Raw genomic sequence first — 20,843 nt, 5'->3', positions numbered from 1 at the left:
CTTGATTCTACTTGTGGAGAGCTGCTGCCCTGTGCCTACCTGCCTGTTACCCAGGTCTCCTTCCGCGGTGGGGATACCAGTCTGAGTCAGTGGACCTGAGCCCTCTCTTGATTGGAAATCTGAGTTGTTTTGACTCTGTTGTCACGGAGCGGGGCCATAGCTCCCTTGAATAAAAGCCATTGCTTTGCGTACCAAGTTTTCTCATAGACCACTTCAGTGGAACTGTTACTTTCTTTGCCTTCTCCTGCTCCCACTTTGACTGTAGGCTTTTGCTGAAGCTGCCAAAAACAGAAGTGAGATCTACCACAGAACTGAAAGGGACCTGTAAGATCTCACAGCATTCTCAACTCCCTTTTTGAGAGTTTTTCCTTTCCTAGAGCACTTACCCTGCTCACCTGGGCTGATATTGTCCTCCCTTTTAGCATCTTTGGTAGATAGTCTGGATGTGTCAGGGCAGCCAGGACTTCCTGAAGATTGGAGAGTACAGTGTATCAGTTAGCTCTAGCCTTTTATACAAGATGCTTCAATTTAGACCCTTCTTGTGGCTTAGAAAAGAGTAAAGTCACATCTGATCCTCTTTATTTGCTAACTCAAGACTTGGATACCTATCATTCACGATTTCCCTTTGCTTCAGAGGACTCGACTTGAAGAACAGTGCCACGCAAACTGTGCTAAAGGGATCAGTTACAGGAAAAGACCCTTTTAAAATTTCTTTTGGTCTGGAACTTGCCAGATTCAACTTGACATTGAAGTATTCTGTATAGAAGGTTGTATGTCTTAAAACTTTGTTTTTACTTTGTATGTACCTGGGTACAAAAAGGAACTTCTAAGTGACTGTCAGAAGTTTCATCCTCTGCGTGTTTTGGCTACATGCCACAGGACTGACATGCCCCCAAGATAGGGTGGACATCTTAAACAGATGTCTCAGAGTTTCCTTAGAGAGTAGCACTTACTGGTGTAAATAAAACTGGTTGGGAGGGCCTCGCTGTTGGTCCATTGTCACATCCATCATCATTGAAATGGCCTCTGAAAGCACTCCTGTTCGCCATTTTGCTCTCTTTAGAGCTGTAATTTCTTGATTATTTTTCTCTTGGGTTTGATATTTCTCTGTTTTCATTTCTGTTACCTTCTCTCTCTCTTTACCTGTGGTATCAGATACAAAGCAGGGAAAATGAGAGGCCCTTCTCCCTCCCACCCCAGTATTCACAAAGAAACCACTTTTAAAAAACATCCCGATTATGAATGTAGCAATTTCTACTGCATAGTAAAGGGGGATAGAATGCATTTTAAGACTGTATTCGGACTCATTGTTTCTTTTAAAGTACTCTGATTATTAATCCAGTAGCTTTTGTATTTCTCCTTCTTCCACATTGTTTCTCCGGGTAGACAGCTGAAGTTTACCACCATAGTCCTGAGTGGAACACTGAGGGCTCATGGGATCTCCCTGCTCCACCACTGGGAGCTGGTTTCATTGTGGTCAGACTTTGTGACATGAATCTATCTGGTCTTGAGTAAAGAAATCTAGGGCCCCCAAGTCTCTCACATGTTACTCTTGATCTAAAGAACCTCTAAGAACTATCACTGCGAGGACTGAATCTGCAGCAGAGAAGGCGACTGGGCGCAACTGTGCCCCAGGACTTGTCTGGACGAGCCAGACTGTGGGACTGAGAAGCTGTCCCTTCACTGTTGTGAGGGCTGCGTGTTAACGGCTGTTGGGGCCTGTTCCGATGTTCGTTTTGTAGGAGGAATAGCTCATGTGGCTTCAAACCTGTTAGCTTTCTCAACCTGAGTCACAAACCAGGAAAGATAAATTGACTATTTATAATCTGGCATCAGCCTGGTGGAAAATCTTGATCCCAGTATGCACAGCTGATTTCTCTGGATTCAGCACGTAAGCAGGCTTTGTTCATTTATTCAAGGGATCACTGGGCATCAGGAAATGAGACAGGAGATTCAGAGGTGCCTTTGGACATAGGGTGGAATAAGTGAAGCTGTGGCAGCAGCTTCACTTGCTTCTCAGAGTTAAGTGTCCCATTTCCTGTCTGGTAGCTGAGCTTTCTGTACATTAGGTCCAGCTGCCTTTCCTTGGTCTGTAGTAGATATATTAACTGCTTCTGCTCAGACACATCCCAGTGCTAGTTAACGTTAGCCTTTTCCAAGAGTTCTCACTGTCCAACTTGCCCCCACCTGGCTTCTGTCGCACACTCTGTTGTGTAGGAGTCATATGAAGGAGCATTCTACTCTGTTTTAGATAGTCGGTTTTCTTGCTCATTCTGGTATGTGGTATTGTGAACCAGCAGAGGAAGTAGACAGCTTATCCTTACAGCCAGCGCAGTGGTATTCTCCAGTCCTGCATGCATCAGGTCAAGAATTCTGCCAACAGCTTCCTAATTTTTGTGGCCTGATTTGCTGGTTGCAGGGGGAGCACTTTTGCTTGGCTGCATTAACTAGTATGAGGCAGCCACTGCTAGCCAGACTATGAAGGTTAAGCTTAAGAAAAGCATTGAGGGCGTCATCTCCTTAAATTGGCATTGATGTCTGCAGATACGGTCGTTTGCAGTTATCAACTCTTATGAAGGAAGAAGAGTCTTGGCTGATGCCTGAGTGAATGCAGCGACTGTTTACACTGAACGTTGCTGAGTCATTGTGTGCTTACCTTCACTACAGACCTCAAGCTAATCACCTTTCTTCTTCCTCTGCCTCCCTCTGATTTTCTCCTAACAATCTGGATGAGAATCTTAGCGAATAAACTTTTTAGATGGCCATTCTGTTATTTAGTGATCGGTTTTGTTTAATTAAGATTTGTTCCTTTGTGGCCCTATGAATACCATTTCCAACTTAAGTTTCTATTTTAAACTTCTTGGAAGCTGAAAGAACTTCACCAAGTTGTTGATCAGACCTCAAAGCAGAACACCTGAAAAATATTCTTTAGCCTTCTGGACTCATGTTTACAGATTTCGTCAGCAGTGGCCTCTGGTTTATGGAGAACAGATGTTGAACCAGCAGATTGTGAGTGTTCAGGTCCATCCCCAGAAAAACGAGGAGTTCTGTGTAGGCTTGGTGTCTCAGTTGAACATCTCTGGTTGCAAGTAGAAAGATACATGCATCCTTCAGGGACATCGAAGGCTGGAATGTTTTGGGGCTTCTGGAAGCCAGTGAAACCAGAACGCAGAGCCAGCAAGCCCCAGACACCAAGACCACCTTGTCTCCATACTTCTCTTCTCCTTGCATCCGTTTCCTTTTTTGTGCCTTTACTTCTCAGACGGATCCTAATATAACGATAGAATATAGCTACCACCTAGCTCCCACATTTATTTATCATTCCCACCACACGAAAGGCTACTGGACTCTCTCTTGCCCCGTTCCGAATTCCTGGAATTCAGGATCTAGATTTAGGTCAGATGTCCACCCTGACATCTAACTAGTAAGAGAAGGTCACTTCCTACAAACAAGGCTGCTGGGAGCCCGGCCTTATGGAATAGAAGATGGTTTGAGCTCATTGCCTGGAATTTCCTGTTGTATGGGGCTTGGAACTGTCCAGAAAGTTCCCAGCCAAGGAAAATCAGATTAGACTTATGCTCAAATTATATGCTTTTAAAAATGAATTAATGTCACAAATGCATTGGCTTGACTGTTTTAAAGTTTTATCCTCTTGTTACTGATACAGATGACAGCTAACAACTCAGTTCATGAAAATAGAAATAAAAAGTGGCTTGAAACTGTCATCAGGTGTTCAGATAGGTGATTGTCTGAGCCATTCAAGAGAGATTGCTGTATGAGCTCTTCATAAAGAAGTCCAAGAAAAGAAACTTTACAGCCATTCTTCAGTGACCTATCAACTACTCTTTTTTGTTCATTTATTTTTTATTGATGTATAGTTGAATTACAACATTGTGTTAATTACTGATGTAAAGCAAAAGTGACTCAGGTATACATATATATACATTCTTTTTATATTCTTTTCCATTCTGATTTATCAACTACTCTTAAAAAAAATCACTCTTTTTGAAAACATAACTGTCATTATAGGGACCTAGAATTGAGTTATTGACCCAATATACACCTGCTTCAACCCAACCAAATGGAGCGAAGGAATTCTCTGTTCCTTAGCAACTTACTGAAATAAGTTCCGTAGCAGAGGAATAGCTTTTCCTTCTCTATAGCTGCCTTTTATTTTATACCACCAATACCTTCTTACCCAACTGCATGATAATGATACACAGTTTCCCAGAACTTTAGGAATGAAAGATTGAAACTCCAACCACTTAAACATGAACAAATATCTCTACCCTACTTTTAAAGGCTTTCAGCTTCTCCTCCACTGCCCACTGCCAGGTGTCCTTATGCTTATCCATGTTCGGTGTATGAGAAAATGAGACTGGGAGGTGACCTTAAGTTTGTTCCTAAACACAGTTCATCTTAAATAGAGGCTGAGCCAGGACCAGAATTCCTGCTTTCTGATCCCTGCCTTGTGCTCTTTCTGCTCTGTCCTGTAAGCAGAAGGAATCCGGCTTGAAGTGCCTTATGTCCTAGAGCCCAGGCAAGCTCTTCCTAATCCCTTTGGTGGCCACAGCCTCCAGGAAAGGCCCACTCTGTGAGAAAGCACAGGTCTTTACACACTGTCAGGTCTCTACAGTCTAACTCTTGGCTCTTTTTACTTTAATTTCTCTTCTATGTCTTTCAGGATATCTGTGTAAGAGAAAAGAAAATTTCATATTAATTTACTCTTTCAATAAAGAACTAAAAATATATTAGTTGTATGGCCAAGACCACCACAACTTTGTAAAGCAATTATCCTCCAATTAAATACACACACACACACACACACGGTAAGTGCCTGCTTTGTGCCAGGTCTTGTGCTAAGCACAGCATCCATTACCACTCTCAGGCTTAACTTTCAAAATTCTAGGTGGTTAATTGCAAAATACAGCAAAAGAAGAATCATGTCCACATCTCCCATTAGATCACCATCATACAAGGTTAGCCATGCAGTGATATTATCCCAGTCATATCTCTTGGAGGAGGGAAGCATATGAATAACAGTGAGAGCTAACAAGATATAAGTACCTGGCAGTGTACTTGATATTTAATATTCATTATCTTATTTAAACCTCACAACAAGCCAACGAGATTGGTATTGTCAATACATTTTTACAGATAGGTAAACTAAGGTTCAGACAAAAGTGGTTAACATTTGAATTATTTACTGTGTGCCAGGTACTGTGCTAAGGGTTTATATTAGTCATGCTTAATTAACCCTCACAACAGCCCTATGATATTTAACTATAAGTATCCCATTTTAGGGATGAAAACACAGTGCTAAGGGTTTATATTAGTCATGCTTAATTAACCCTCACAACAGCCCTATGATATTTAACTATAAGTATCCCATTTTAGGGATGAAAACACAGATCCCAAGAGGTTAGGTATATTGCTCAGGCCACACAAGTAAGTGGTATAATTTGATTAAGATTAGTAATTATCTACCCAGACTCATACTTTAGAGCCAGGATTAGGATTTCTGTAGAATTTCACTGGATATTCTTGCTTTCAGAAGTAACTTAAGGATAAGATCCCTCTTGAGACCTGTATGTCAAGGCTCTGTGTCTGCCTCTGTCCGTCCTGCTGTTTTGGCCCCCCAGGAGTGATCAGTGCTTCCTTGGCCATGTCTTACAGGTAGCTGATGTGTGGCATGCCCAGGAGAACCACGTGTAGACTCAGTCTTGATCCAAACATCGTGAACCCACAACCATACTTTTCCTTGTCTCCTGTCACTGATCTCTCCCTGTGCAGTTGAGAAATCTGCCTGCAGATTTCCATTTGAAACAGTGGCTTGCCTTTAAGCTGCCAATTTAAGTGGGTTATATGTTTTTTTTAAAATCTAGGACAGAGAAAAGGTCAGTTGTAGAGAACAGGACATATATGTGATGCAGAAAACGTGTAATTTTTAGTGAAAAGACAAACCACAAATACTGAATTGATAATAATTAACCTTTTCAATACATTGGCATTTCCAGAGCTCTTGGGAAAATATTATTGTACCTTCTCCCTTATTGTTGGCTTTGAAACTTCCCCATAGTTCTCTTTCCAACCTGGACGCCACCTCTATTCCTGATTTTCCATTTGTTTGTTCAGCTAATATTTACTGAGTACCTGCTATGGGCTAAGCCATACAAATACAGCTGTGAACAAGACAGATATAATTAATTATGACCATGATAAATGCTACAGAGAAAACTAATAGGTGCTATTAAAATAGTAATAGTAGGAGAGGGAGAAGAGTTGTGAAGTCAGAGAAGGCTTTCTGGGGGAATTGCTATTCAGCTGAGAGTGGAGGATGAATAGGATGCAGGCACGAGGGACAAGAGAATGGAGGAAGCATTCCAGGCAAAGGAACAGCAATTGTGGAGACACCTGGGCAAGTCAGAGCTTGACTCACTTGAGTCACTGAGAAGCAGTCAGAGACAAGAAAGTACTTCCAGGAAGAAAAGAGCCACATACCGGAGAAGGGACTTTCTTTTCCAGAAGTATTGACTTAAAAATTGATGCTCCTGGGAAAATTGATAATATTGCTGACCCATTGTTATTCCCATGGTATAAAAGATGAAGTAGTGCTGTGGGGAGGAGTAGGAGCCATGGCTGAGAGGGAGGTTGGGGGAGGTGGGGAGGGCTGTGGGGCGACTCTCACTCTGGGAGTTCTCTCCCCTCAGGCCTGAAGACCATCGTGGGCGCCCTGATTCAGTCCGTGAAGAAGCTGTCAGACGTGATGATCCTGACAGTGTTCTGCCTGAGTGTCTTTGCCTTGATCGGACTGCAGCTCTTCATGGGAAACCTGCGAAACAAGTGTGTGGTGTGGCCCATCAACTTCAACGAGAGCTATCTTGAAAACGGCACCAAGGGCTTTGATTGGGAAGAGTACATCAACAATAAAAGTAGGTAGCCCTTTCTCTGCAAGAGTGGAGAGAAAGTCTGTCTCCAATGTGAATGACAGAGCTACCCCTGGGCTATACAGAAGTGCTTGGGCCAGAAAGAAAGGCCAGGACTGCTGGGAGGAGCTTTGTGAACTTTCTCCCGTTCCTTGAGGTCAGGTTATCTTCAGAAGCTTGCAAATATCAGCCCTCTCACTCTTCTCTCTTTTCTCTCTCTTTAAAAGGATAAGTGAAACTTTATATTTTGCTCACATGTACCCCTAAACTTGTGCTTTGGAAAATCGAGCTTAGAAACTTGATGAAAAATCCGTTTTTTCCCCTGAGATAGTTAAACATTTAGAGTATACCTGGGCTTCCCTGATAGCTCAATGGTAAAGAATCCACCTACAATGCAGGAGACCTGGGTTTGATCCCAGGGTTGGGAAGATCCCCTGGAGAAGGGAAAGGCTATCCACTCCAATATTCTTGCCTGGAGAATTCCATGGACAGAGAAACCTAATGGGGTACAGTCCATAGGGTCACAAAGAGTAGGACATGACTGAGCAACTTTCACTTTCACTGTTCACTTAGGTTTCTTAATATTACTAAGACCTTAGAAATCAGTCTGGTCTAGGGAGTCGAGTAATCTCCAAATAACTGTTTGATCCTATCACAGTTTAGGAGTTTTAACAAGTTCATTTCAGAAACCAGAGCATTTGGGTGTTACTCTTAGGAATATTTGGTATAGTAGTGTGCATGTGTGTGAAGTCGCTTCAGTCACGTCCAACTCTTTGCAACCCTATAGGCCGTAGCCCACCAGGCTCCTCTGTCCATGGGATTCTCCAGGCAAAAGTAATGGAGCGGATTGCCACACCCTCCTCCAAGGGATCTTTCTGACTCAGGGATAGAACCCACGTCTCTTAAAGATGCATTGGCAGGGAGATTCTTTACCACTAGCACCACCTGTACTTGTATGAAACTAGGGAGGAAAGTTAGCAGTATCACTATTAGTCACTCTTGAGGAAATAAAGGCAGGTAAGTATCCACAAGAAAGTGTTCAAAGAGGATTTCAGGGACACAAACAGGAGAGGGAAACGTGTCTTCTAATTTAAAATAGCACATGGTTACTAGCGATCAGTTTATCTTTGGTAAAGAGAAGTTATGAGGATAGAAGGGTAGAGTTGTGTAAAGCGGTAAAGAACTCAGAAACCTCTGTTAGACCCTTTGATTCAAGTCCTAGAAGGTGGCTTATAGATCTGAAGTATTAATACAAGTAGAAATCGGGTGTCTGAAAAGAACATTGCATTAAAGCCCACATGGCAGCGCTTTTCATTGTTAAATATATACAGGAAAATAGTTAATGGGAAGGAATTCTTATCAGGTTTCACTGCTGTCAGGAAAGATTTATATGAGCTAAAATCAATAACTGTTTCTGCCGGGCTAGTTAGGAACAGTGTAACCTTATTCTCTCATTCACTTAAATCTGCCTTATTCATTTCCTGCCTCTTCAAACTTTTCTAGCAAATTTCTACACAGTTCCTGGTATGCTAGAACCTTTGCTCTGTGGGAACAGTTCTGATGCTGGGTAAGTAGCTCACTTAATTTTATTCTCCTCCCATAAAATAATGTGTCACACAAAAATGAACAACATTTCACTTTCTTTGTGCTCATGTAGTGGGTCCAATAAATTGGTTGACTCAGATTTTCTTTCTGTTTTATATTTGTCCATCCAAAGTTGACATCTCACCAATAGGTGACAGTGGCTATTAGTCTAAAGCCAAAATCAAAGATATAAAAGACTAAAGATAGGATCTATAACACCAGATATCTTGCCTGTCTCTTGTAGACTCCACTCATTGTCTTAATACCATAAGTTATCAAGTAAGGGCACTGTTTTCATGATAGGTTAGCACTCAAGGTTGACCCAAAATATGCCAGGCCTGACAGCATGTGGGAGGGAAAAGAGTTGCAATGTATTATCTTCCCCTCAACCTTTTTTTCACTGTGGCAAAATATACATAACATAAAATTTGGTCTCTTAACCATTTTTACATATACAGTTCAGTGATATTAACTAGAAGTCCATTTAATTTCTATACTGAAGTATTGATATAGAAATTACATTGGAATAAATATCAGGTTAGTCTTAAAGCAGAAGAACTGTTATAACTGAGATCACTGAAATCCCAGTGTGATACAGTTTGTCACAGTGTTAAGAGAATAGAGATGATTAAGAGGAATGTCTAGGCATTTGTCATTTAGGTTAGTAGCTAAGTTAAATTTGGTTGAATTGCACCAATGTGCAATGAATCTAGGACAGTGATTCTCAAATTTTGGCATGCCTAAGAATCATCTGACATGCCCCTTAAAAATGCAAATTCGTGGATCCCATATGCAGAGTTTTTATTCCTAAGTCTTGTCTAGGACAGAGGTATCCTCATTTTTAAGGTGATTCTGATCCTAGACTGTCCCCAGGACATCATTTTTTGAAAAATTCACCTGGCTACTTTGTTTCTTTCCTCTTTTTTTTTTTTTTTTAATTCCTGTTTGTTGGCATAGCCTCTATAGATGGCTGTTTATTATTTGCAAGGTCACAGAGATGACTTCCAGCTGACGACCGGGTAGGATTATGCTGAAAAGCCCGGTGCTTCCTTTTCTTTCCTCAGGCAATGTCCAGAGGGATACCAGTGTATGAAGGCAGGAAGGAACCCCAACTATGGTTATACGAGCTTTGACACTTTCAGCTGGGCCTTCTTGGCATTATTTCGCCTTATGACCCAGGACTACTGGGAAAACTTGTATCAATTAGTAAGTAATACCATGTTTTTTGGTGATGGAATTTACATAACAATATGTGGGGTTGGGGACATTCTGTGTAAGAGACCTTTGGTGAAGACATTGTACAGAATCTTAGGGTGGTATTTCTCAGAGTCAGCTGGTTTACAAAATTAAGTGAATTCTCCCAGTTCTCGGCCCAGTTTCTTTAATGCTTATCATGTATAGCTGTAGAAGCTCACAGACTTGAGAGCCTCTTGCCTGGCCTGGGAATCTGCTATCTCTGTCCTTCCTATTTCAACAGACCATCTTTAGTATTTCTCCTTTTGGATGGTTGGGCTTAGGGCCTCTTTAAACATGTTGTGTAAGGCACTTTGCTAGACATTATAAAGAAGAGATTTTATCCACAAGGATCTTGGAACCTAAATATGTCAACATTTTGAGATTTATAACACAGTTGTATTTGTTCAAGAACATTGTGACAAATTTTTTTTTTTTTTTTAACAGTCACTGCCATTCTGTTGGCCTGCTTTGGTGACTCTGGACAAGTCATTTAATTTTGCTGGGTGTGATGGAGAAGTTAGTCTAGATGAGTGCTGAGGGTCTTCCAACTTAGAAATTCTCTGATAATCCATTGTTTTACATTTGACTCTAAGCCTTTGATAATGCTAGTTAGTTTGATTATAAGAATTGGGAACCCCTCAGGCATGAAGGAGACCCTTTAAGTGAACTAACTTTTTTTTTCCAATGGAAGTTTCTTATTAGGAATTCCTGGAATTCTTCCTTTCTTTTGTACAGCCTAGTATTCCCATGAAATATTTGTAACTGATGCTAAGCTCCGTGAAATAGTTGTGGTTGAGAAGAGTAAAAATGAAAACCAGGTGATAAATAGGTCCTGTGTATATGCATATAACCTAAAATCCAGTTGTTCTTTGATGTCTGTTTGTTTGGTGCTAGTGAAAGGAATACTCTGAGGATCCTCCTTCCTTTTTCTCCCCTACCCCACCCCCGCATCCTTTACATTATATCCCTCTTTAAAAACTCATCCTATTGCAAAAGGCTAAGGAAGGATGTCACTCAAGATAGGGACTTCTTTTGAGTTGGGCCTGATTCCAAAGATGAGACTTGTCTGTAAATGCTCTTTGAAGACCAGTATACAAATGACCTGAGGTCTTCGTTTTCATTTCTTCACACTTGTTTTAAAACCAGCTGACAAAGCCAAACATAATTCTTAGCTCAGAGCAATTTTTCCTTTTAAAAAAGTAAGCATTTTTCTATGGAAGGAGTGTATTAGGAGTATTTGGAATGGAAGAGAATTTTTTTTTTTTTTGTCACAGTGAATAGGAGGTACTACTGACATTTCCTGTGAGTCTGGGGTAGGGGAGGCCATCTGGCAGCTGGGGATGCTGAGTGTCTGCAGTGTGAGGAAGTTCCACACAAGAAAGGCTGGTCCTGTTCAAAGTGCAGTAATGCCTCTGCAGAGGAACATCAGCCCATGAGTTGTCTTCAGCCTGATTCATTTGATTCAAGCAACTTAAGAAGCGGTGTTTGTCTTTACAGACCTTACGAGCAGCTGGAAAAACGTACATGATCTTCTTCGTCTTGGTCATCTTTGTGGGTTCTTTCTATCTGGTGAACTTGATCCTGGCTGTGGTGGCCATGGCTTATGAAGAGCAGAATCAGGCAACACTGGAGGAGGCAGAGCAGAAAGAGGCTGAATTCAAAGCAATGTTAGAGCAACTTAAGAAGCAACAGGAAGAAGCACAGGTTGGTGATCAACTCTTTGCCATAGTCCTTCCTGCCAGATCATGGTGACTAAGGCCCCACCTGATTGCCACTCCAGTTGATCTTTTTAGGTACACTGTCTAATAGAAGTCATTGATCTGATTGAAATAACCCAAATAACAACTGCAGATGGTCAGTCCAATTATTACATTTGTCTTAATGGCCAGATTGTTTGTGAATATGATCTTCTGTTGAATCTCTCAGCCATTCAGTGCACAACTGCTGTGATAGCTGGAGAGAGAAAAAAAGTGACCAGAGCAGTTTATATAATGCATCATGTAAGCATAGGTTTTTTTTGTTGCGGGGAAACATGAGGATCTCCTTCAGAGATTGTCTGTGTTCATAACGAGTCTTGAAAAGAAGATACAAGTAAAATATTGAAGTAAAATTTGAAAAACAAACTTGTGATTCCACTAACACCCTAACATCTTACTTTTTTTAGAAAAAATTATGAAACTATGGTGATATTTACAGGAGACTTGGAAAATACCAAAGTTACATATAGTTCCACTGTACGTTATAATTATTTTTAAGTAGATAAATTAAGGTTTTTAGTTAAAGCTTCAATATCAAACTTTCAAAAATTAATAGAACAAACAGATAGGAAAGTAGAAAGATACAGTAGACCTGGAAAGCCCTATGAACTAATTCAACATAATTAAGATTTGTATAATTTTTGCTCAACAGCAGGATGCAAATTCTATTCATGTTCCCATAGACTATAAACTGGGAGACATGGGACTGTATCCTGGGTCATAAAGCAAAGTGCAAAAATTTCGTGAACTGAACTGAAGGTATTGAAATCATACAGAGTCTGTTTTCTTATCACTGATAACACTTTTTAATTTTTATCCAAATATACATGTATTTTCTACATTGTTGGGGCCATAATATATAGTATTGATTTTCAGAGTTGCCCAAGAAAAGATCATTTGGTATCAAGGTGGCAGCCAAGTTCTTGTTTGAGATACTAAACAGAGTGAGTCCCAAAGCTCTCACCATGAAGTTCCGCTCTGATTATGCAGGGCTGTGTGCCACCATACAAATTTAGCTAGGAAATGGAGATACCAGGCCCCCACCACAGTGTCCTCCGACAGACTTGTTTTCCTTCCTCCTTTTTTCCCTGTCTTTGGGAAAGGAAGGAAGTGGTCTCCACCACTTGCTTAGCTTTGTGTGGCTCTCGTTAATTGCTTCTGATCTGGTCTGTTGCTGTGAAATTTTACTTTCCTAGGCGGCGGCAATGGCCACTTCAGCAGGAACTGTCTCAGAAGATGCCATAGAGGAAGAAGGTGAAGAAGGAGCAGGCTCTCCCCGGAGCTCATCTGAAATCTCCAAACTCAGTTCCAAGAGTGCCAAAGAGAGACGGAACCGGAGAAAGAAGAGGAAGCAAAAGGAGCTCTCCGAAGGAGAGGAGAAAGGGGATCCTGAGAAGGTGTTCAAGTCAGAATCAGAAGATGGTATGAGGAGGAAGGGCTTTCGGCTCCCAGACAACAGAATAGGGAGGAAGTTTTCCATTATGAATCAGGTAAACTGTTTGTGCTGGGTCACAGAAGCCTAAGAAATCCTAGGTTTCCTAATCTTACTTGATTCTCATATTCCCCTTTGGGTTTACATTTTCCAGTCCCATCCTTGCATCCTTAGGCCACCTCCACACTCCACTTTGTTTTCCTCTAGGAAGAAGTGCTACTTGCATATAAAGGTTGCCTGTTCTCCAATCCCACCCAATCCCACCCTCCCTTCTCTGCTCTGAATCTCACCCAGGACATCCTGGTCACTTTTGGCAAACTTACTGCAGCAGGAAAGCCTGTGTCACTCCAGCAGGCCTTGTATTCTAAAACACAGGTCCCCAACCTCCAGGACCTAATGCCTGATGATCTGAGGTGGAGCTGATGTAATAACAATAGAAATAAAGTACACAATAAATGTGAAATGCTTGAATCATCCTGAAACCCAACCCTACGCCGATCTGTGGAAAATTGTCTTGCATGAAACTGGTCCCCGGTGCCAAAAAAATTGGAGACCGCTGCTCTAAAACATCATGAAGAACTTTTCTTAGCATCTGAACTTCAGAATTTAGATCAAATACCTTTGTTTAAGAGTTGTATGTAATTTTAGGTTAAAAAAAAGTCATGAAACTCTTTCAGTTCAGTTCAGTCACTCAGTCGTGTCCGACTCTTTGCGACCCTATGAATCACAGCACGCCAGGCCTCCCTGTCCATCACCAACTCCCGGAGTTCACTCAAACTCATGTCCATCGAGTCGGTGATGCCATCCAGCCATATCATTCTCCTCCCGCCCCCAAACCTTCCCAGCATCAGAGTCTTTTCCAGTGAGTCGGTCACCTTATTTGAGTGTGGCAAGTTCTGGTAATTAATTGTTCTAGATTTATAATGTCATGCTGATAAATTAGCCTGTGGTAGATTAAAAGCCTCTAGTTTTACCCAACTTTGTTAAATTGGGAAGCTAAGAGACCGGACTTATGGGTAATTATTGAGCAGTGTATTACTATACATTTCATGATATGATAGATACTTTTGGACTTCAAAGAACATCACCAAAATCCAATTCTTAAGCTACTTAATGGCCATTTTAAAGAAAGTTTGTAAGGTATAGAATAGATGGCAGTTCCTGATTACGGCAGTGTAGCCAGAGTCTTGTTTCTCAGAGATGATTCATGGTGCCTCTCTCTTACCTCCCTCACCTCCCAGTTCAGTCCTTTGCTAGTCCAGTTCGTTTTATCACAGCAAAATCTCTCATGTCCACCCTCTTCTTTTTGTTCCTATTAATCCTACTTTAGTTCAGACTTTATATTACTTTGTTCTACTGCAGTTATCCAGTACAGCTTCATTTCCTCTGGTCTGTCTCTCTCTCTTTTATGTTTTATATATTGTCAGCCAATCACTTCCTAAAACATATCTCTGGTTATTCATTACCAAGCATTTATAGAGTGCCTCCCATGTGTCAAGGATTGTGCTAGGTCCTAGAGATTGAAAAGTGGTTAGAACACCATTTCTGCCCTAGGGAGCTTACAGTATAGTGGGGTAGCCAGATACACAAAAAAAATTATTTTCGTGATAGCATTGATGGTATTGTTCCATAGTTGAAATACACAGAGGTGTTTTAGAAGGCACAGATCTATCCCAGCCTGCAGCTTCAGCAAAGATTTTCTGGGGAAGGTCAGTAAAGGATAAACAGGGGTTAGTCCAGTAATGAGCGTGTGTGTTGGGGAGGGAGCAGGAAGACAGAAGAAAGAACATTCCAGGTTTGGAAGAAAAGTATGTTCCAGTTTGAACATCCCAAATATGAATTATTTGTTGGGAAACCAGTTTAGACACATGGATAGTCAAGTGATAGCTCAGGGAAGAGGTCCTGAGCTAAGAGATAGTGGTTGAAACCAAGAGACTGGCTGAGACGACTTGGAGAGATTGTGTCAGGGGAAAGGACAGTGACATGCGATATGACACTGATGTTCATGGGCTTCGGAGACGGACCTCATAGAGGAAAACAAGTGAATATTGGTCATGAGGGCTGCTGAGAGAACCAAGAGTGCCGTGAGGACTGGAGAGCACAAGTGTGGGAGCGGGAGGGGAGCAATCAGTGGGCTGAGGCTTACCAGAGATGCATCGTGAGATCAAAACTGGACATGTCTGTTAGACTGGGCAGCAGAAGTCCTTGAGAACTTGAAAGACAGATTTCAGTCCAGGGTAAGGGTGGATGCCATACTGAATGAGAAGAGACTTCCCATTCAAACTTTTTTAAAGAATGTGGGTGAAAATAAGCATTTTTATAATCTGTTATGGGGGGAAACCCAGAAGAAGGGGAGACGGAAGTAGAAAATGGAGTAGAGTAGAATAGAAAAGAAAAAAGAACAGTCTTGGGAGATGTGAAAATAGATGTAGTCTTGAACAGGAAAGGGGCACCTTGTCCTCCCCTCCCCCCATAAAAATCACATAAGGCAATAGGTGTGTGTGTGTGTGTGGATACATTTGTAGATGGGGAGTAGGAAATGAAGAAAGATGACCCCTGACAGTTCTCATTTTCAATAATGTATGAAATTTAAAATCTTATAGAAGGGAATGAGAGGTTGAGTCAGGAGGGTGAAGAAAATAGTGACAGCTTAAAACAGTTATTAAGAAGATTGGGAGAGGAAATCCCCCCTCATCAGGTTCAGTTTGTTTACTAAAGAAGTCCCAACCCTTCAGCATGGAATTCACAGCACCCTGCTTCCCGGGACTCAGCTGCCCTTTTATGGTCTCCAGTTTCTGTGCGCCGTCAAGCACTCTGTACTTACACCAGGGAGAACTATTAGATGCTTCTCATACATTATACTTCTTTTCTACCCTCTGTTTTGCCCCAGAAACAGCCTCTCTAAAGAAGCCCTGTTTTTTCCATTTCTGAATGTCCACATTATACCCACTCTTCACATCCTTCTCCCAAGAAGCCTTCCCCGACCCTCCGCCATCCTACCCTCTGTTGGAAATTATCATCTCTCTGTTGTGTTTTATGTGTCCCTCTTTGGTGTTGCTTTTTACTCTGTGCGGTTTTATTTTCACTAATCTTCATATCCTGTCCTCGCTCACATAAAGTCCTGAAATTAAGGCCTACTTCTGTGTACATTCAGAGATTTGTTGGAAAAATGAATGAAGTACTTTTGTAAAACTGATGTAACCCCTTCTGGAACTTCTTTATGGCCTGGAACCATCTCTGCCTCACCTTCACTTCACCTTTCTCCTAGTTCAGCCTCTTTTGTGGGAAAGTGATTGTAGCTTTGCTGAAATCCAACCTTGGCCTTGAGAGCCATCCTAAGTTTGTTAATAAATACCTTAGTGCCGTTAACACTTCGCTATTGAATGGGCTCTGATTAATCTATAGGCTTCCGCACAGAGTTGCACTGATTGCTCCCTAGCTCAAAAAATAAAGCTGGGCTTCTGAGATGTCCTGCTTTGCATGAAAATAGTCCCTTTTTCTCATTTCCCCATCGGAAAAAACTGTGGATTTCTTGAGGCCACGGCTGACTGCCAAGACTTCCTTAGAAACTGCATGGTAGTGATATTCTTTGTCCTAGGACTTTCCTGCAGTTTCTCTGATTTTATCTGGAAGAAAGGTTGAGGAAACTGAGGCCTAGAGAGATTAACTCTTTTATCTAAGGTTATATAGCTAGTAGGTGCTGGAGTCAAGATTTGAATCCTGTCCTTCTGACTATAAGCCTTGTACTGCAGTCTCTAGCCATCCCCTCCCACTCACCTCCACACATATATGGTCATCTGTTGGGTTGGCTTAACAGTGAAGGTGACTTTGGTTTTCCCACCACACAGTTCAAGTGAACATCAGTGGCCTGTACTGCAGATCCACTGAGAGCTGCTTTTTTTTTTTTAATTAATTTTCCTGGAGTACAGTTGATTTCCAGTGTTAGCTTGAGATCCTCTTGAGACATAAAATTATTGCTTATGTTTTTAGGGTTTAGGTGAGTTTATAAAGTCCCTTTTTGCAAAGTATTTTTAATTATTCTGCTGCAGCAGTTCTCAGACATTTTGGTCTTCATATCTTTAAAAATTATTGAGGATCCCAAAGAGATTTTTTAATTTATTGTATTAGAAATAATAATTAAGAAATTTTATAATGTTCATTTACTGATTTATTGAAAAAATGGTAATGATAAACTACTATGTTTAACACAAATCATACATATTTTTGAAAAAAGTAACTGTTTTCCAGATCAAAAAAATTTAATAGAAAAAAACGGTACTGTTTACATGTTTGCAGATCTCTTTAAGCTGTGGTTTAATGGGAGATGGCTGGAATAGCATTCCTTCATTCAGCCTGCTGCAATATTCCTTTCGGTTCAAGTATTTAAAGAAAATCTGTTTTCATACAGATATAGTTGGAAAAGGGAGGAATATTTTAACAGCCTTTTCAGATAATTGTGAATGTTCTTCTTTGATGCGATTCCAAAATTGGATAACAGCAGGTTTTTAAATGGTTAGTTGCAATGTGGAAGCTGAAACTGTATCAGTAACTTGGTACTGTTACATTAAAATCCTTTGTTGTATTTTACACCATAGATATTTAATTCTTGAATGATTCGTAGCATCCTACATTGATCATTTGGGAAATACTGTTTCACTGAATTATGCAGCTCTTCCAAGTACTACCACAGAGTATTAAAAAATCACACACGTTCTCGCTCAAGCTCATAAGAAAAGACTTTAAATTCTGGGAAACTGTCAGGCTTGCAGTCTGCACCTCTGAGAAATGAGAGTGAGAAAGGCAGACATCTTCTTAATATTATTATTATTCTATCACTTCCTATCACTTTCCTATCAGTTAAGAATAGTCAGGTATTATTATGTACTATATGAGGTCTAATATAGTATATAATATTTCCTCATAGAGTCCATAACATTTTCTATTAGGCTGTAGCTTTTGAGAGGGCAGGGACCTTGTTATATGTCTTGTTCACCACTGTATCCATATCACTTAAGACACAGCAAGTATTTGATGATCTTCTGTCAAATAAAAATCAGACCTCTTTCCTAAAATGTAGACCTAATATACTAGGCAGTGTCAGCTCCTAACATTTTGCTAATAAAAATCACAGATCTAGTCCACGGAAGCTTGCTGTGAGAAGGGAGGCAGATTTTATTTTCTGTATTTTATGATGCTTTGACATGCTAGGAGCCTTGCTGGCTGGAGAGAGATGCCCCTCCCAGTGCTAGTTTAATTCCTGGAGATAGCGAACAACTTACCCTTTCATGTGCAGATCAACCAATCCAAGACCTTTATCCCCAGTCTCCTTTCATCTAATTCACACACTAGCCAATATTTCCCCACCCCTCAATCCACTGTGTGGATCACAACAGACTATGGAAAATTCTTCAAGAGATGAGAATACCAGACCACCTGACCTGCCTCCTGAGAAACGTGTATGCAGGTCAGGAAGCAACAGTTAGAACTGGACATGGAACAACAGACTGGTTCCAGATAGGAAAAGGAGTATGTCAAGGCTGTATATTGTCACCCTGCTTATTTAACTTCTATGCAGAGTACATCATGAGAAATGCCGGACTGGATGAAGCACAAGCTGGAATCAAGATTGCTGGGAGAAATATCAATAACCTCAGATATGGAGATGACATCAGGCTTATGGCAGAAAGTGAAGAAGAACTAAAGAATCTCCTGATGAAAGTGAAAGAGGATAGTGAAACAGTTGGCTTAAAACTAGACATTCAGAAAACTAAGATCATGGCATCTGGTCCCATCACTTCATGGGAAATAGATGGGGAAACAATGGAAACAGTGAGAGACTTATTTTGGGGGGGGTCTAAAAATCACTGCAGACGGTGACCACAGCCATGAAATTAAAAGACACTTGCTCCTTGGAAGAAAAGCTATGACCAACCTAGACAGCATATTAAAAAGCAGAGACATTATTTTGCCAACAAAAGTCTGTCTAGTCAAAGCTATGGTTTTTCCGGTAGTCATGTATGGATGTGAGATTTGGACTATGAAGAAAGCTGATCGCCGAAGAATTGATGCTTTTGAACTGTGGTGTTGGAGAAGACTCTTGAGAGTCCCTTGGACTGCAAGGAGATCCAACTAGTCCATCCTAAAGGAAATCAACCCTGAATATTCATTGGAAGGACTGATGCCAAAGCTGAAACTCCAATACTTTGGCCACCTGAAGAACTGACTCATTGGGAAAGACCCTGATGCTGGGAAAGATTGAAGGTAGGAGGAGAAGGGGATGACAGAGGATAGATAGTTGGATGGCATCACCAACTCGATGGACATGAGTTTGAGTAAACTCGGGGAGTTGGTGATGGACAGGGAGGTCTGGTTTTCTGTAGTCCATGGAATTGCAAGGAGTTGGACATGACTGAACAACTGAACTGAAATCAGTCCAGAGCCAGGACTTACAGGACCATTTCTATAGCTCAAAGCCTGTCTGAAATTATTCAAATTGTCCAATATTAAACGTGTTCCAGTGTGCCTGCTCTGCTTCACTATCCCTGTCTGAGGAAACCACAGCAAAGGCTCTGGGCCCAGCTTACCATACCTGATTAAAACAAAATCATAGGTACATTCCAAGACTCTTGTAAGTCTTCTGGCCAGTCACATTGTTTAGAGAAGTGCTTCTCAAACTATCTGTAGTGAAGGATCAGTTTCTATTTTTCCCAATTCTTCATGAACTGATAGATACTCTTATAAAATATAATAACAGCTTTAGCATCAGTCCTTCCAGTGAATATTCAGGATTGATTTCCTTTAGGATTGATTGGTTTGATCTTGCAGTCCAAGGGATTCTCAACAGTCTTCTCCAGCACCACAATTTGAAAGCATCAATTCTTTGGCGCTCAGCCTTCTTTATGGTCCAACTCTCACATCCTTACATGACTACTGGAAAAAAAAAAAACATAGCTCTGGCTATATGAACCTTTATCAGCAAAGTCATGTCTCTGGTTTTTAATACGCTGTCTAGTTTGTCATAGCTTTCCTTCCAAGGAGCAAGCGTCTTTTAATTTCATCGCTACAATCACCGTCAGTGGTTTTAGAGCCCTAGAAAATATAATCTGTCACTGTTTCCACTTTTTCCCCTTCTCTTTGCCATAAAGTGATGGGGTTGGATACCATGATCTTAGTTTTTTTGATGTTGAGTTTTAAGCTAGCTTTTTCACCCTTCTCTTTCATGCTCATCGAGAGGCTTTTTAGTTCCTCTTTGTTTCTGCCATTAGAGTGGTATCATCTGCATATCTGAGGTTGTTGATATTTTCCCGGCAGTCTTGATTCTAGCTTGTGATTCATCCAGCCCAGCATTTCGTATGATATACCCTTCATAGAAGTTAAATAAGCAGAGTGACAATATACATCCATGTTAGTATACAGCCTTGACAATATACTCCTTTCCCAATTTTGAAGTAGTCCGTTGTTCCATGTCCGGTTCTAATTGTTGCTTCTTGACCTGCATACAGGTTTTTCAGGAGACAGGTCAGGTGGTCTGATTCCCATCTCCTTAAGAATTTTCCAGTTTGTTGTGCTCCACACAGTCAAAGGCTTTAGCATAGTCTCTTAGTAAAGCAGAAGTAGATGTTTTTCTGGAATTCTCTTGCTTTCTCTATGATCTAACGAATGTTAGATTTGATTCCAGGTTCCTCAGCGTTTTCTAAACCCAGCTTGTACATCTGGAAGTTCTTGGCTCACATATCGTTGAAGTCTAGCTTGACGGATTTTTTGCATAACCTTGCTAGCATGTGAAATAAGTGCACTTGTATGGTAGTTTGAACATTCTTTGGCATTTCTTTAATCTGGGAAACTTAAATCCATTGTAAGGCATAGAACTTGTGAACGGTTAACAGGTCAAAGACAGGTGTACCTTTA

At 40.9% G+C, this 20,843-nt stretch overlaps 1 protein-coding gene across 3 annotated transcripts in view; it reads left to right on the top strand.

Moving 5' to 3' along the window:
* SCN8A (sodium voltage-gated channel alpha subunit 8) overlaps nt 1–20,843 on the top strand; it is a 156,383-nt gene that overhangs the window by 71,563 nt on the left and 63,977 nt on the right. For all 3 annotated transcript variants that reach the window (XM_088836897.1, XM_055395535.2, XM_088836896.1), the window contains 5 exons: nt 6,711–6,932; nt 8,430–8,493; nt 9,575–9,716; nt 11,244–11,450; nt 12,700–12,993. In XM_088836897.1, coding sequence (XP_088693023.1) covers nt 6,711–6,932; nt 8,430–8,493; nt 9,575–9,716; nt 11,244–11,450; nt 12,700–12,993 — 929 coding nt within the window. The remainder of the gene's footprint in view (nt 1–6,710; nt 6,933–8,429; nt 8,494–9,574; nt 9,717–11,243; nt 11,451–12,699; nt 12,994–20,843) is intronic.

This window comes from Moschus berezovskii, chromosome 6, assembly GCF_049115385.1.
Source record: "Moschus berezovskii isolate FMDL1 chromosome 6, NW_MosBer_1.0, whole genome shotgun sequence".
NCBI classification, from domain to species: Eukaryota; Metazoa; Chordata; class Mammalia; order Artiodactyla; family Moschidae; genus Moschus; species Moschus berezovskii.
This window is presented reverse-complemented; position numbering and strand designations above follow the sequence as displayed.